This window comes from Cetorhinus maximus, chromosome 9 (genome assembly GCF_964194155.1).
Source record: "Cetorhinus maximus chromosome 9, sCetMax3.hap1.1, whole genome shotgun sequence".
In the NCBI taxonomy this organism is placed as follows: Eukaryota; Metazoa; Chordata; class Chondrichthyes; order Lamniformes; family Cetorhinidae; genus Cetorhinus; species Cetorhinus maximus.
In genome coordinates this window covers 115307884-115321759 of record NC_135887.1, presented here as the reverse complement: position 1 = coordinate 115321759, position 13876 = coordinate 115307884, and the positions used below count along the sequence as shown (strand labels likewise).

Here is a 13876-nt window from a genome sequence, read left to right as displayed (position 1 = left end):
CAAACTTATCATGGGGGAGAGCATTAACTTCTGCCATCTGTGTCGCTGCCTCACTCTATCTCTCTCTGTCATTGCTCTTTATCTAAATTTGTGTGTGTATGTCCCTCTCTCTCTCTCGCTTTCTCTCTCTTTCTCTCTCTCTCTCTCTCTCTCTCTCTCCCCCCAACCCAACAACCCCCCCTCTCAGTTTTCTATATTTTTATCACTCTCCTTGGTTTATGTGGCTCTTCTCTCTGTCTGTCTGTCTCCTCTCTGTCTCCAGCCTTGTCTATCTTCCTTTATTGAAGTGAATTGTGTTTGAATAGCAGATTTCTTTGGCCATTAGACTGGTCTCCTTTTCCACCCTGTCCCAGAATTGCTTTGGAGTTAGAGTGTCATTGAATTTAAAACAATATTGGCACACCCTTATCCTCATTGTGGCTGTGGCTAAAATAAATATCAGTGAGGTTAAGCCAAGTGACTCCATCCTACACATGACACAGCATTGTTAACTGCCCTTTATTTTTCTTTATTCTTTCATGGGATGTGGGCATCACTGGCAAGGTCAACATTTGTTGCCCATCCCTAATTGCCCTTGAACTGAACACTTCAGAGGGCAATTAAGAGTCAACCACATTGCTGTAGTCTGGGGTCACATGTAGGCCAGACCAGGTAGGAACAGCTGATTTCCTTCTCTCAAGGGCATCAGTGAACCAGATGGGTTTTTACAACAATCGATGATAATTGTCATGGTCACAGCAGCTGAGATGAGCTTTCAATTCCAGGTTTATTAACTGAATTTAAATTCCACCAGCTGCGGTGGGATTTAAACCCGTGTTCCCAGAGCATCAGCCTGGGCCTCTGGGTTACTAGTCCAGCAACATTACCATTACATCACTATCTCCCTCTGCAATGGCCTAGCAAATCACTCATTTCAACGGCAAGTAGGTTTGGGCAACAAATGCTGGCCTTGCAAGTGATGCTCACATCCCATGAAAGAATGAAGGAAAAGAAAGGGTGTTGCATTTATACTTTGTCTCCTTCCCTCTTTAACAGCACCAGGGTTAACAGGTGCTGCAGCAAATGGGGAGAGGCAAGGGTGGTGGGGCCTAGTGCAGTGTTGGGATGGGGAGGTGTTGGAATTTAACAATAGATGTTGGTGTTAAATATGTTGTTGTTGTCCTTTTGATCTTCAGGGGTCTTTTCAAATCATGGAGGTAATGGAAAACAGGCAATAACAAATCAATTGACCATTGCACACTTGGAAGGAAAGTGGAACAATGGGCGGTCGATCCATTACTGCCAGTTTTCCACTTTCGCTGTGTGTCAAAATGGCCATTTTATTGTCATGGATCTGGATTGAGAAAGAAGGAAAAATCTTTTGCGTCAACCTCAGAGGGGAGAGAGGGCCTCGGTCTCATCTGAAAGTCAGCACCTGCAACAGTGCAGCACTCCCTCAGCACTGCAGTGGGACTGTCAGCCTGGATTATATACCCCAGTTTTTAAAGTGTGGGCTGAGACCTTTTGGCTTAGAGTAAGAAGTACTACAGCTGAGTTAAAGTTGGCATGTGCATCTCATCCAAAGGACAGTGGAGCATTCTCTCAGCACTGCACCTGAAGCAGGCATGTCTTTTGGTATTTGCAGGATTTTACGGTGTGGAAAATGTCTGCCACGTTTTCCAGCCTGAAACAGTGACTGCATTTCAGTGATTACCTGTATTGGAACTTCATAACATCTTGAGAATGAAGAAAGGAAAAGCTTCCATTCCCATACAAGATCTCGGGACATCCCAAAATTCCTTATAGCTAATAAAGTATTTTCGAGATGTAGTCACTGTTGTAATATAGGAAATATAGCAGCCAGTTTGCGCACAGCAAGATCCCACAAACAGTAATAGGATGATGGTCAGATAATATGCTTTATGCTGGTGTTGGTTGAGGGATAAATAGTGGGAGAATTTCCCCTGCATTTCTTCAAAATAGTAGGGTAGGGTCTTTTGCATCTAGCTGGTAGGGCAGCAGGTCCATGGCTTAGTGTCACACTGAAAAGATAACACCTCTCACACAGCAGCAGTCCCCCCAGTGAGAATGTTGGCCTGAGCTTTGCTTTGACAAGGGACCTGAACCTCCAATCTTCTAGCTCAGCAGGGTAGCACCCTTGCTGCTGAGGCACAGCTACTGCTTGATAAGGTGCTCTCAAAACGTCAGCTTTTACTGATGGTGTAAGCATAAACATCCATGTGTTCTGGCAGTAAATTGGCAGGATTTCTTCCTGGTGCGAAGATTAGCCGGCAAGTACCTCATGCAAAAGAAAAATACAGGGCAGCTCTGCTGATGTGATTGGTGCACACGGAAAAATGCTTTATAGATCTTAAAACATTCAGGCATCGGCCAGCCTAACATTAACACTGATTTGAATTATTACTAGCAGCTTTCCACCCCCACCTTAGACAGAGCTGCTCTTAAAGTGAAGGAAAAGAATCGCATTCAATACCGCTCACAATCTCGGAATTTTTCACCTGAGCTTTTTTTTTAGGAATTGTGGAAGAGTTCATTGGATTCATTATTTATGTGGGGGGAAGGGTGGTGACATGTAGGATGGAGCATCAATTCACTGTGCGATTAAACTAGGAATGTTCAGGTTGAAGATTAATCATCAGCTTTCCTTTTTTTTAAAGGAGAATCTTACTCAGGCAGTTGCTTTCATTTGTGGCTTCGTTGGGTGCTGGCAGAACACTGATGTTGTTTGGGGGAGTCTCATTTGATTGTCATTGGAGCCACTTGTGTACTATTAGTTCACAGATGTTCTTCAGCCTTTTATCATTGTTCTTGCTAAAACCTAACAGATTTTTGTTACACTCTGTGAGCAGTGGAGTAGTTTTCTAATTATGCCATCGTAAATCTCTGTTACACATTGCGCAGGATTTATAGTGGGTAAATTGACTCCTCTGTGACAGCTAATCAAATCCAGTGCAATTAACCGTCTGCACTCCCATCCATGTATTGTCCATCACTGGCTATTCTTCCATGATATTGCTCACAGGTAGCCTGGTGCCTATAGTGCGCCTGCAGTGTTTTAACTACTTACCTAGTCTTTCCCTTCAAGGTCAATGCTTAAATACACACTATGTGAATCCAAGTCATTTTAAATTCCAGGGATCAGTTCATTGCAAACAGTAAATCAGTCAACGAGGTTTGCAACTCATGCTGCATCTCTTAATCCCTGAAATTGCTTGTCAATTTGCTCATTAATAATGCCATGCGTCATTAACACACTTATTTTCCCAGCACGATTTGGTCTATTAGGTTATATACCACACACACAGGTTGCATTTTACTGCAGTAAATAAGCATAGGGAACCTGGGAAAAAGTTGATTGCTTCGAATGAACACCCGCTTCTCTCTTCCCCTCCCTCTCTCTCTCGCCCTCTCTCTCTCTCTCATTCTTTCTCTCTCCAACAGGTAAACAAGGCCCTGAAACAGAAATCTGATATTGAGCACTATCGGAACAAATTGCGCCTGAAAGCAAAGAGGAAAGGTTATTATGATTTCCCTGAAGTGGAAAATAATCAGCCAATGATGGAGAAACAGAGGAAAATCTATGAGAAGGGGCAGATGGAAATCAATCGTGTTTTGGAAGCTGAAACCCAGGTGTCTTCCACATTCACTGAATCTCGAAACAGGTAAGAGCAATACAACACTTGATAAAAATTTAGGAGGGTGGGGAATCCATTGAGATGTCCAATCACTTGAACCATTAACATTAACCTTTCAACTCTGAAAGAGTGGTGGGAGCAAGCTCAAGAATATCCTTCGAAAGGAAACTGGATAAAAGCTTGAAGGAAAAATTATTCACTGTTGTGGGGAAGAGGAAAGGGAGTGGACTTAATTAGATAGCTTTTTCAAAGAGCCAGCACAGGCAAGATAGCTCAAATGGCCTCCTCTGTGCAATATCATTCTATGATTCTACTCATGATTGACAGACCTACAGGAAATTCCTCTATCCAGTTTTAAAGAAGATAGCAACCTATTTAAAAAAAGTAAACCCTTCAGCAAAAGAGTTGCATTTAAGAAAGGAAGAATCTGCATTCTTATAGCACCTTTCATGTCCTCAGCATGGCCAAAAGTACTTTTCAGCTAATAAAGTGTTTTAGACGTGTAATCGCTGACATAACATAGGAAACATGGCTTCCAATTTGCACATAGCAAGCTCCCAAAAATGACAATGTGATAATGACCAGATAATCTCTTTTTGTGCTTTTGTCTGGGGGGGTAAATATTGGCCCAGGACAATGCAATAATGCCATGGGATCTTTTATATCCACCTGAGTAGACAGACAGGATTGATTTACCTGAAGGAATTTTCCATGTCCGTTGGCGGTGGGCGTGTTTGGCAGGCGTGAGCGGACAATATGGTGAGAAGGCCAAAAATCGGTTTCACGATGTTGTGAAACCAGTTTGCGATCATCCACTCTGCCTGTCAATAGCGGGCCACGTTCCCCGCTGTTGGATGTAGGGAATTTCATTGTAATACATCTGCATATCATTATAAGCCCAGCTCGCCGGAATCGTCCCCACACACTGGATCAGCCGAGCACATGGACATGTTTCACAACTGTACATAAGTGACATGTACCTGGCGAGCTGCACTTCGCTCGGGACTTTGAGGTTTGTTTGCCTTCCTTGCTTCAGGCAGCACTCACAGGCATCAGCGCCAGGCTTCGCAGGCAGCACCACTTCACTTTTAGGGGGGGCTCATGGGCATGTCTCTACCTACCAGACCAGCCATAAGGTGGGGTGGCTTGTCATCAGCTGAGGGCCAGGGCTTGCTTGGGGAAGGGGGATAAGTGGCCTCAGGCAAGGGAAAAGGCTGGAGGGCGAGGAGTGCACTGGGGAATGGGGTATCCCAGGGTGTGTTTGGGGGCACAAGTTGATCTGTTGTGCAAGTGGCCTCAAGATGGCGAGGGCTGAGGAGACAGTCTCCAGAGGAGATGAGGCCAGATGGAGATGTAAGAGTGTGTGTGAGAATGTGTGGTGATGTCCCTTGAGCAGGCAGTGAATGAGGTGCCAGTGAATGCGTCAGGGCCTTGTGAATGTGTGAGTTTGGAGTGATGAGATGGTTGCCTTACCCTGGCAGCACGGATGAAATCTGCATCCTCTTTCCTGCATTGGATGGCCAACCTCTTCTGTGCAGCTTTGGCACTGCTCATCACTGCCATCGCCTACCAAGCTGGAGTGGTAATGTTGCTGTCCCTCCTGCAGCCAGAGTGTGAGTAGAGGACATCACGGCGGGCCTCCACTGTATCCAAAAGGCAGTCGAGGCTCACATCACTAAACTGGGAGGGCTGCAGTCTTCTTGCCTTTCGGGGCCATGTCTTCTTTGCAGCAGCCCTGGGCTGGAAGCACTGAGAGGTAGATGCACAACTGTACTTTAAATGTGATGCCCGGCATGGTGAAGCGGGGAGGTAATGGCATGGCAGGTGAATCAGAGCCCCCCTGCCATTGAAATGGCGTGGTTCTTGGGAATGCATGATTAATGAGGCGGGATTGGGACGATACAGCTTGAAAAGCCGCCATTGTGACTGGTGGGTAAAACATTCTTTTTTCTGCCCGCGACCGAACTTAGTGCAAATCTGAGACAGTCCCACCCAACATTTCATCTGAAGGATGGCATTCAGTACTGCACTGGAGTATCAGCCTTATCATTGTGCTCAGGTCTTTGGATTGGAGCTTGAACTTCAGACTCAGAGATGATAGTAGCAGCCACTGAGCCACAGATGATACCTAACAAAAAGGAGTCCTAGTTCTCTTATTCCTAAAATACTCCTCTTTTGTGCATGAAAGCTATTTAGATTAAGGTGGCATCAGAAGATGAGTGAACGGCTCGCATTACCTAAAATGTAGACGTATGTCGACAGAATCCCAACTCTGTGAGATAAGATGTTGACAGAAGTACCTCTGCCTCCAACAGCCGTGGCTGAAATTCACACCACTAGCCAGATTGACATCTTGCAAATCGCTTTGGCAGGGTTGGAGGATTAAAAGCTGCCTTGAGTCAAAGTAGAACAACTGTAAATCAGTGAACCCAGATGAATTTTCAGCTGAACTGACTCAATGTAAGGATGAGAAATTTGAAAATACTTTCTAGACTCACCTTGGAGATATTGAAAGCATGTTTAATTGTATCCAACCAACGGACCCCAATTTCAAAAGTGTTTTACGTTTCTTCCTTTGTACATGATCACCACAGATTTCATCCCAGAGACATGCTGCAATATGTTCTGCCCTGACCTGAGATAGCTTGAGGTATTTTGTTGTCTTTTTACTAAAATGGTTCCAGGGCTGACAAACTCAGTTATTTGCAGGGACTGGAGAATCTGGGCCTGTTCTCCTCAGAGCAGAGAAGGTTAAGAAGGGGTTTGATAGAAGTATTTAATATTGTGAATGGTTTAGATGGAGTCAGTAAAGCGATGGCATCAATGTTAAGCTGTTAACCGTGGCTTTAACCCAGAAGGTGGTTGTTGCACTCTAGAAATTGACTACAAAAATCTAGGCTGACATTCCAGTGCTGCACTGCAGAACTGCTGTCTTTTGGATGAGGAGATAAACCAAGGCCCCGTCTACCCAATTAGGTAGAGTCCCATGACAGTATTTTGAAGGAAAGCAGCAGAGATATCCCTGGCATCTTGACCAATATTTATCCCTCAGTCAACATCATGAAAAACAGATTGTCTGGTTGTTATGCTGTTTGTGAGAACTTGCTGTGTGCAAATTGGCTGTTGTGTTTCCTACATTACAGCAGTAACTACACTTCAAAAGTACTTAATTGACTGCATAACACTTTGGAACATTCTGAGGTTGTGAAAGGTGCTAGAGAATTGTAAGTCTTCTGTTGACTGAATGTAACTGAACGTAGAGATACTAAATGAGTACTTCTCATCAGTACTCACCAAAGAGAAGGACTTAGTGGCTGATTTGTTTAGGGAAGAGTGTGTAGCCACTCCAGTGACTTGAGCACATGGCTGACATTGCAGTGCAATACTGTGGAAGTGCCGCACAGTAAGCCGAGCCATCTTTACATCCAGTTACACCCAGTCTACAGCACAGAAACAGACCATTTGGCCCGACTGGTCTATGCTGGTGTTAATGCTCCACAAAAACCTCCTCCTACCCTACTTCATTTAACCGGATCAAAAGTCTTTTCTTTGCTTTCTCCCTCCATCAATCCCCATAAAGGGATTGATGCTATTCACCTCAACTATCCTATGTAGGAGCAAGTTTTACGTTCTAACCACTGTCTGGGAAAATAAATTTGTCTTGCATTCCCTATTGGATTTATTATGACTACCTTATATTTATAGCCTGCTCTCCCCAACAAGTGGAACAATTTTCTCTATATCTATCCTCTCAAACCGTTTCACTAGCTTAATGAGCTTTACTAGCCTGCCCTTTCAGATTTGTCTTTTCTAGAAAAAGAGCCCTAGCCTGTTCAGCCTTTCCCGATAAATATATCCTCTCAGTTTTGATAACATTTTTGTGAAACTTTTTTACGTCCTCCCAGTACTGCTATATCCTTTTTATAATATGGAGACTCAAACAATGCACAACAGAAGTGTGGTCCAACCAAGTGCAATGCAAGTTTAACTTAACTTCCCTGTTTTTCAATTACTTTCCCCACAGCTTGATATGTTATTTTATGGCCTTAGTGACCCATGTCTCTAATTTTGGAGATGTGTTTATCTTTTTTTCCTAAATTGGTTTGCCCTTGTTCCTCATTCAAACTGTGGGTGAGATTTTTCATCCTGCCTGAGTGAAGTAAAATATTGTTGCTAGTATCTAGGCAGCCTATGGCCTCCTTATTTCTGTGACCAAAATACACTTCACACTCATCTATATTGAAATTCATCGGCCAATTAAATGCCAATTTTTAAGATTAATAATGTATTTTTGAATTTTGCCACATTCCCTCTTTACATTAATAACACCTCAATTTGATGCTGTCTGCACATTTACAAATTGTACTTTCAATTCCCAGTCCCGGTAATTAATGTAAATTGCGAACAACAGTGGTCCCAACACCAATATCCGTGTGGAAAATCAGTTTCCACCTTTTTCTAGTCTGAGTACCTACTTTTAACCTCTTACCTCTGCTTTCTGTTTTGTAGCCGGCTTGCTATCCATTCAGCTTCCTGCCACCTGACTCCACATGCTCTGACTTTGAAAAAAGTCAGAGAGAGCGTGCCTCCATTTTGAAGCACCCTCTCCCTCACTCAGCTTCCATCACAGGTTCATGCTCCTTTTAAGCTAAAAGGCCTCTGAGTGGCCCTCCAGCTTCAAGAGCCCGTCCTCCGTCCTTAATTGGATGACAAACCTGCCCCCTGGCCATTAGTTGGCTACCCCAGGGAAAACCTCAATGGTGACTGTTTCTCTCATGGTGTGGACTTCTAACCCCCATTCCAGTCTGACGGTGATGTTCAGGAGCCCACAGGGAAAATGCTGCTGCCTAATGTCTCTCTGTCTACCCTATCAAATCCTTCAATCATTTTAAACATCTCAATTAGGTCACCACCTTCATTTTCTTGCCACCCAAGTAAAGTTTATAGTAACTTCAGTTATTCCAATATCCGAGAAGGATGTTACACTCAAAGACTAAGCAGCGCTATGAAAGGGGTACAACGCCTTCAACGCTGTGGCACCAACTCTCTGACCAGCATCTTCCTTTGATTGTAATTCTTCACCTGCACACTTACTTTCATGTGGAAATGATTTGCTGCGCATTTCAATTAACTTCCAAAATTCAGAAGCAAATTGCAAAGTGATTCCATCCTTTCAGATGTCAATGATCATCCAGTGTTTGCTACAATTATAATAACTCTTCTTTGAACATATCTTGACTCCACGTAGGCAATCCCAAGTGAAGAATGCGGTTTATAGGAGCAGGCAATCTTTGAACAGCCCGGGTCCGGGAGGAACAGAGATGGATCTTCTTGTCAGGAGGGAGAGATCGCGTCGGGGCATTCGCAACAGTGGATATGATGTAAGTACGATTGGTGTTCCTTTGACATTTGTTTTTAGTTATACCATAATCTCTGCTCTTTCACAGTGAATTTGGGCACATTTTTATCTGTCGAATGGATAAAAATTTGGGGGCTATAATCGAGCTGGACCTCAGATAATCAGAAACACTCTTGTGTGGATTTACAGAAGAACAAAGGGGCTGTTGTAATGTGGCCTAGTCGCCTATTTGTAATAGACAACTTTCTAAGTGGAAACATTAGGTTTATGTACAATACTGCCAGCAGCAACTACATGTGTGCTTTCAACTCCATCCCTATCTCGACACACATGCTGCCAACACATTACTTTACACAGATCCTGTGATCGTATATCACAGGACTATTCTTAAAGGTAGAGTCCAACATTTAACAAAACCATAATTGCTGCAGGGACCCTCTCTTTTTTTTTGCTGTTTCCCCTGTATAGTTTACCATTTCTCTGTGCGTGTAAAGAGGAGCACCTAATCTGTTTCATGTCTCTCTTGCAACCATGGTGGGTCATCACCATCATATATAATTGGACTTCAGAACTTGGGAACTAGCGGAAGCCATTTTTTTCTAGGGTGGCTGAGTTGTGCTATTAATGATAGAGTTGATCAGCAGACACTTCTTGGGTGGAAACATCAAGATTATTTACAATATAATCAGCAGCAACTACACATGTGCTTTCAACTCCGACTCTACCTCTACACTGACTGCTGAGGTAGCCCATGCTACTTTCCTATTGGTTACTACAGATCATGTGATCTTGCCTAACAAGTATTATTCTTAAAGATACATAACACACTAAATAAAACCATAATTGCTACATTCCTCCCCCTTTAACTAGGCTATACATATATTTATGAGCGCATATTTTTCAAGACAACATAATATTTACACTGGGTAAGGAATTTACAAGTTCAGTCTTTCAGGTGGTTTCCTGGTACGTGTGGAACGTCGCAGCTCCACAACTTCAGATTCTTTGTCAGGAACCTCCTTTTCTGGAGTTGTCTGAACATCAGGTGATTCAGTGGGCACTTGCAGTTCTGTATCCTCAACTCTTACAGGAACATCAGGCATGTCAGTACTAGCTTGAGTATCCTTAACAGGAAACACAGACCTGGTCATGATCACTGGTGGAACCATACCATGATTATTTGCCTCTCTCTTCCTTAAGTGGTCCACATATTTAAGAATGATCTGGCCTCCCACCTCCATGTGGTAAGGTAGAGGTCTAGTCACCGCACATATTTCACCCGGTAACCATTTTGGTCCTCCCAAGTTTTTCACGTATACCGGCTCTCCCACGGTAAATTTCCTCACACGACTATGCCAGTCGTGTCCAGTTTTATGATTTCCCTGACTGCCTTCCACCTTCCCCTCTAAATTCGGCATTATTACGCTCAATCTTGCCTGAGACGGCGTTTCAACAATAACTCCACAGGTGTGACACCTGTTGTTGTATGAGGGGGAGTCCTGTAATGAAAAAGAAAGCGTGCTGGCTTGGTTGCCAAGGCATCACCAGTTAGCTTTTTCAGGCCTGCCTTGAACATTTGAACCGCCCTTTCAGCCAGTCCGTTTGAGGAAGGATGGTACGATGCAGTTTTCACATGAGTGAAACCATTGGGGCTGATAAACTGTTGAAGCTCAGCACTCATAAATGCCGTGCCATTATTGGAAACGACTACTTCTGGTAGTCCATGAATGGCAAATCTCTGAGGTAGCTTCTCAAACGTAGCGCCTGACATTGGTGACTTCATCTCATATATGTCCAACCATTTTGAATAGGCATCAGCAATGAGCAGCAACATCATTCCAAGGAAAGGTCCAACGTAGTCAATATGTAACCGCACTGAGTCTACCTGACCACGTCCATGGGTGTAATGGAGCTGCCACTGGCAACTTTTGCAGTTGCTAACATTGCACACAGTGCTTCACTAAAGCCTCTAGTTTGACATCCATCCCAGGCCACCATAGATAGCTGCGTGCTATGGTCTTCATTCGAGAAATTCCTGGGTGGGCTAAGGTTGAGGATACAGAGCTGCAAGTGCCCACTGAAGCACCTGATGTTCAGCCAACTCCAGAAAAGAAGGTACCTGACAAAGAATCTGAAGTTGTGGAGCTGCGATGTTCCACACATACCAGGAAACCACCTAAAAGACTGAACTTGTAAATGTGTTTTTTTTAATATTCACTCATGGGATGTGGCCATCGCTGGCTGGGCCAGCATTTATTGCCATCCCTAGTTGCCCTTGAGAAGGTGGTGGTGAGCTGCCTTCTTGAACCACCGCAGCCCAGGTGTGTAGGTACACCCACAGTGTTGTTAGGAAGGGAGTTCCAAGATTTTGACCCAGCAACAGTGAATGAATGGTGATATATTTCCAACTTAGGATGGTGAATGACTTAGAAGGGAACTTCCAGGTGGTGGTGTTCCCATCTACCTACTGCTGTTGTCCTTCTAGATGGTAGTGGTTGTGGGTTTGGAAGGTGCTGTTGAAAGAGCCTTGGTGAATTCCTGCAGTGCACCTTATAGATGGTACACACTGCTGCTGTGCGTCAGTGGTGGAGGGAGTGAATGTTTGTGGATGTGGTGCCAATCAAGCGGGCTGCTTCGTCCTGGACAGTGTCCAGCTTTTTGAGTGTTGTGAGAGCTGCACTTATCCAGGCAAGTGGGGAATATTCCATCACAGCCCTTGTGCCTTGTAGATGGTGGACAGGTTTTGGGGAGTCAGGAGGTGGGTTACATGTCACAGGATTTCTAGCCTCTGACCTGCTCTTGTAGCCACAGTATTTATGTGGCTAGTTCAGTTCAGTTTCTGTTCAATGGTAACCCCCAGTATGTTGATAATGGGGGATTTAGTGATGGTAGTGCCATTGAACATCAAGGGGCGATGATTGGGTTCTTTTTTGTTGGAGATGGTTCATTGCCTGACACTTGTGTGGTGCGAATGTTACTTGTCACTTGTCAGCCCAAGCTTGGATATTGTCCAGGTCTTGCTGCATTTGGACATGGACTGCTTCAGTGTCTGAGGAGTCGTGAATGGTGCTGAACATTGTGCAATCATCTGCGAACATCCCCACTTCTGACCTTATGATGGAAAGAAGGTCATTGAGGAAGCAGCTGAAGATGGTTGGGCCAAGGACACTACGCTGAGGAACTCCTGCTGTGATGTCCTGGAGCTGAGATGACTGACCTCCAACAACCACAACCATCTTCCTTTGTGCTAGGTATGAATCCAACCAGAGAAGAGTTTCCCCTCGATTACCAATGACTTTGCTGGGGCTTCTTGATGCCACACTTGGTCAAATGCAGCTTTCATTCTCACCTCACCTCTCACTCTCACCTCCATGTTTGAACCAAGGCTGTAATGAGATCAGTAGCTGAGTGGCCCTGGCGGAACCCAAACTGGGCATCAGCGACCAGGTTATTTGCTAAGCAAGTGCTGCTTGATAGCACTGTTGATGACCCCATCCATCACTTTATTGATCATGGAGAGTAGACTGATAGGGCAATAATTGGCTGGGTTGGATTTGTCCTGCTTTTTGTGTACAGGACATACCTGGGCAATTTTCCATGTGGCCGGGTAGATGCCAGTGTTGTAGCTGTACTGGAACAGCTTGGCTAGTGGCGTGGCATGTTCCGGAGCACAAATCTTCAGTACTATTGTTGGAATATTGTCAGGGCCCATAGCCTTTGCAGTATCCAGTGCCTTCAGCCATTTCTTGATATCACGTGGAGTGAATTAAATTGGCTGAAGACCGGCATCTGTGATGCTGGGGACCTCCGGAGGAGGCTGAGATGGATCATCCACTCGGCACTTCTGGCTGAAGATTGTTGAAAATACTTCAGCCTTATCTTTTGTACTGATGTGCTGGGCTGTTCCAGCATTGAGAATGGGGATATTTGTGGAGCCTCCTCCTCCAGTGAGTTGTTTAATTGTCCACCACCATTTACGACTGGATGTGGCAGGACTTCAGAGCTTAGATCTGATTTGTTGGTTGTGGAATCGCTTATCTCTGTCTCACACTTGCTGCTTATGCTGTTTGGCACACAAGTAGTTCTTTGGTGTAGCTTCATCAGGTTGACACCTCATTTTTCGGTATGCCTGGTGCTGCTCCTGGCATGCCCTCCTGCACTCTTCAGTGAAACAGGGTTGATCCCGTGGTTTGATGGTAATGGTAGAGTGGGGGATATGCCAGACCATGAGGTTACAGATTATGTTCGAGTACAATTCTACTGCTGCTGATGGCCCACAGCACCTCATGGATGCTCAGCCTTGAGTTGCTAGATCCGTTCAAAATCTATCCCATTTGGCACAGTGGTAGTACCACACAACACGATGGAGGGTATCCTCAATGTGAAGGCGGGACTTTGTTTCCACAATGACTGTGTGGTGGTCACTCCTACCGATACTGTCACGGACAGATGCATCTGCGGCAGGCAGGTTGGTGAGGATGAGGTCAAGTATGTTTTTCCCTCTTGTTGGTCCCCTCACCACCTGCTGCAGACCCAGTCCAGCAGCTATGTCCTTTAGGACCCAGCCAGCTTGGTCAGTAGTTGTGCTGCCGAGCCACTCTTGGTGACGGACAATGAAGCCCCACGTCCAGAGTAAATTCTGTGCCTTTGCCACCCCAGTGCTTCCTCCAAGTGGTGTTCAACATAGAGGAGCACTGATTCATCAGCTGAGGGAGGGCGGTAATCAGTAGGAGCTTTCCTTGCCCATGTTTGTAGTTCAATTAAAAGTGGCTCCCTTCCCTTTGATGGAACTATCACTCGTGCTCCCCACAATAAGACCCCGTCCTGGCTGGCTATTTCATGTCTTCTGTTGAAGTACAGTTTCATTTCATCAGGTACGGGC

The 13876-nt window shown here is 44.8% G+C and overlaps 1 protein-coding gene across 1 annotated transcript in view; it reads left to right on the top strand.

The window, feature by feature from the left end:
* Positions 1-13876, top strand: part of kiaa1549la (KIAA1549-like a) — a 241453-nt gene that overhangs the window by 182148 nt on the left and 45429 nt on the right. The window contains exons 13-14 of the mRNA XM_078547885.1: positions 3442-3662; positions 8884-9016. Of these exons, the coding sequence (XP_078404011.1) occupies positions 3442-3662; positions 8884-9016 (354 nt within the window). The remainder of the gene's footprint in view (positions 1-3441; positions 3663-8883; positions 9017-13876) is intronic.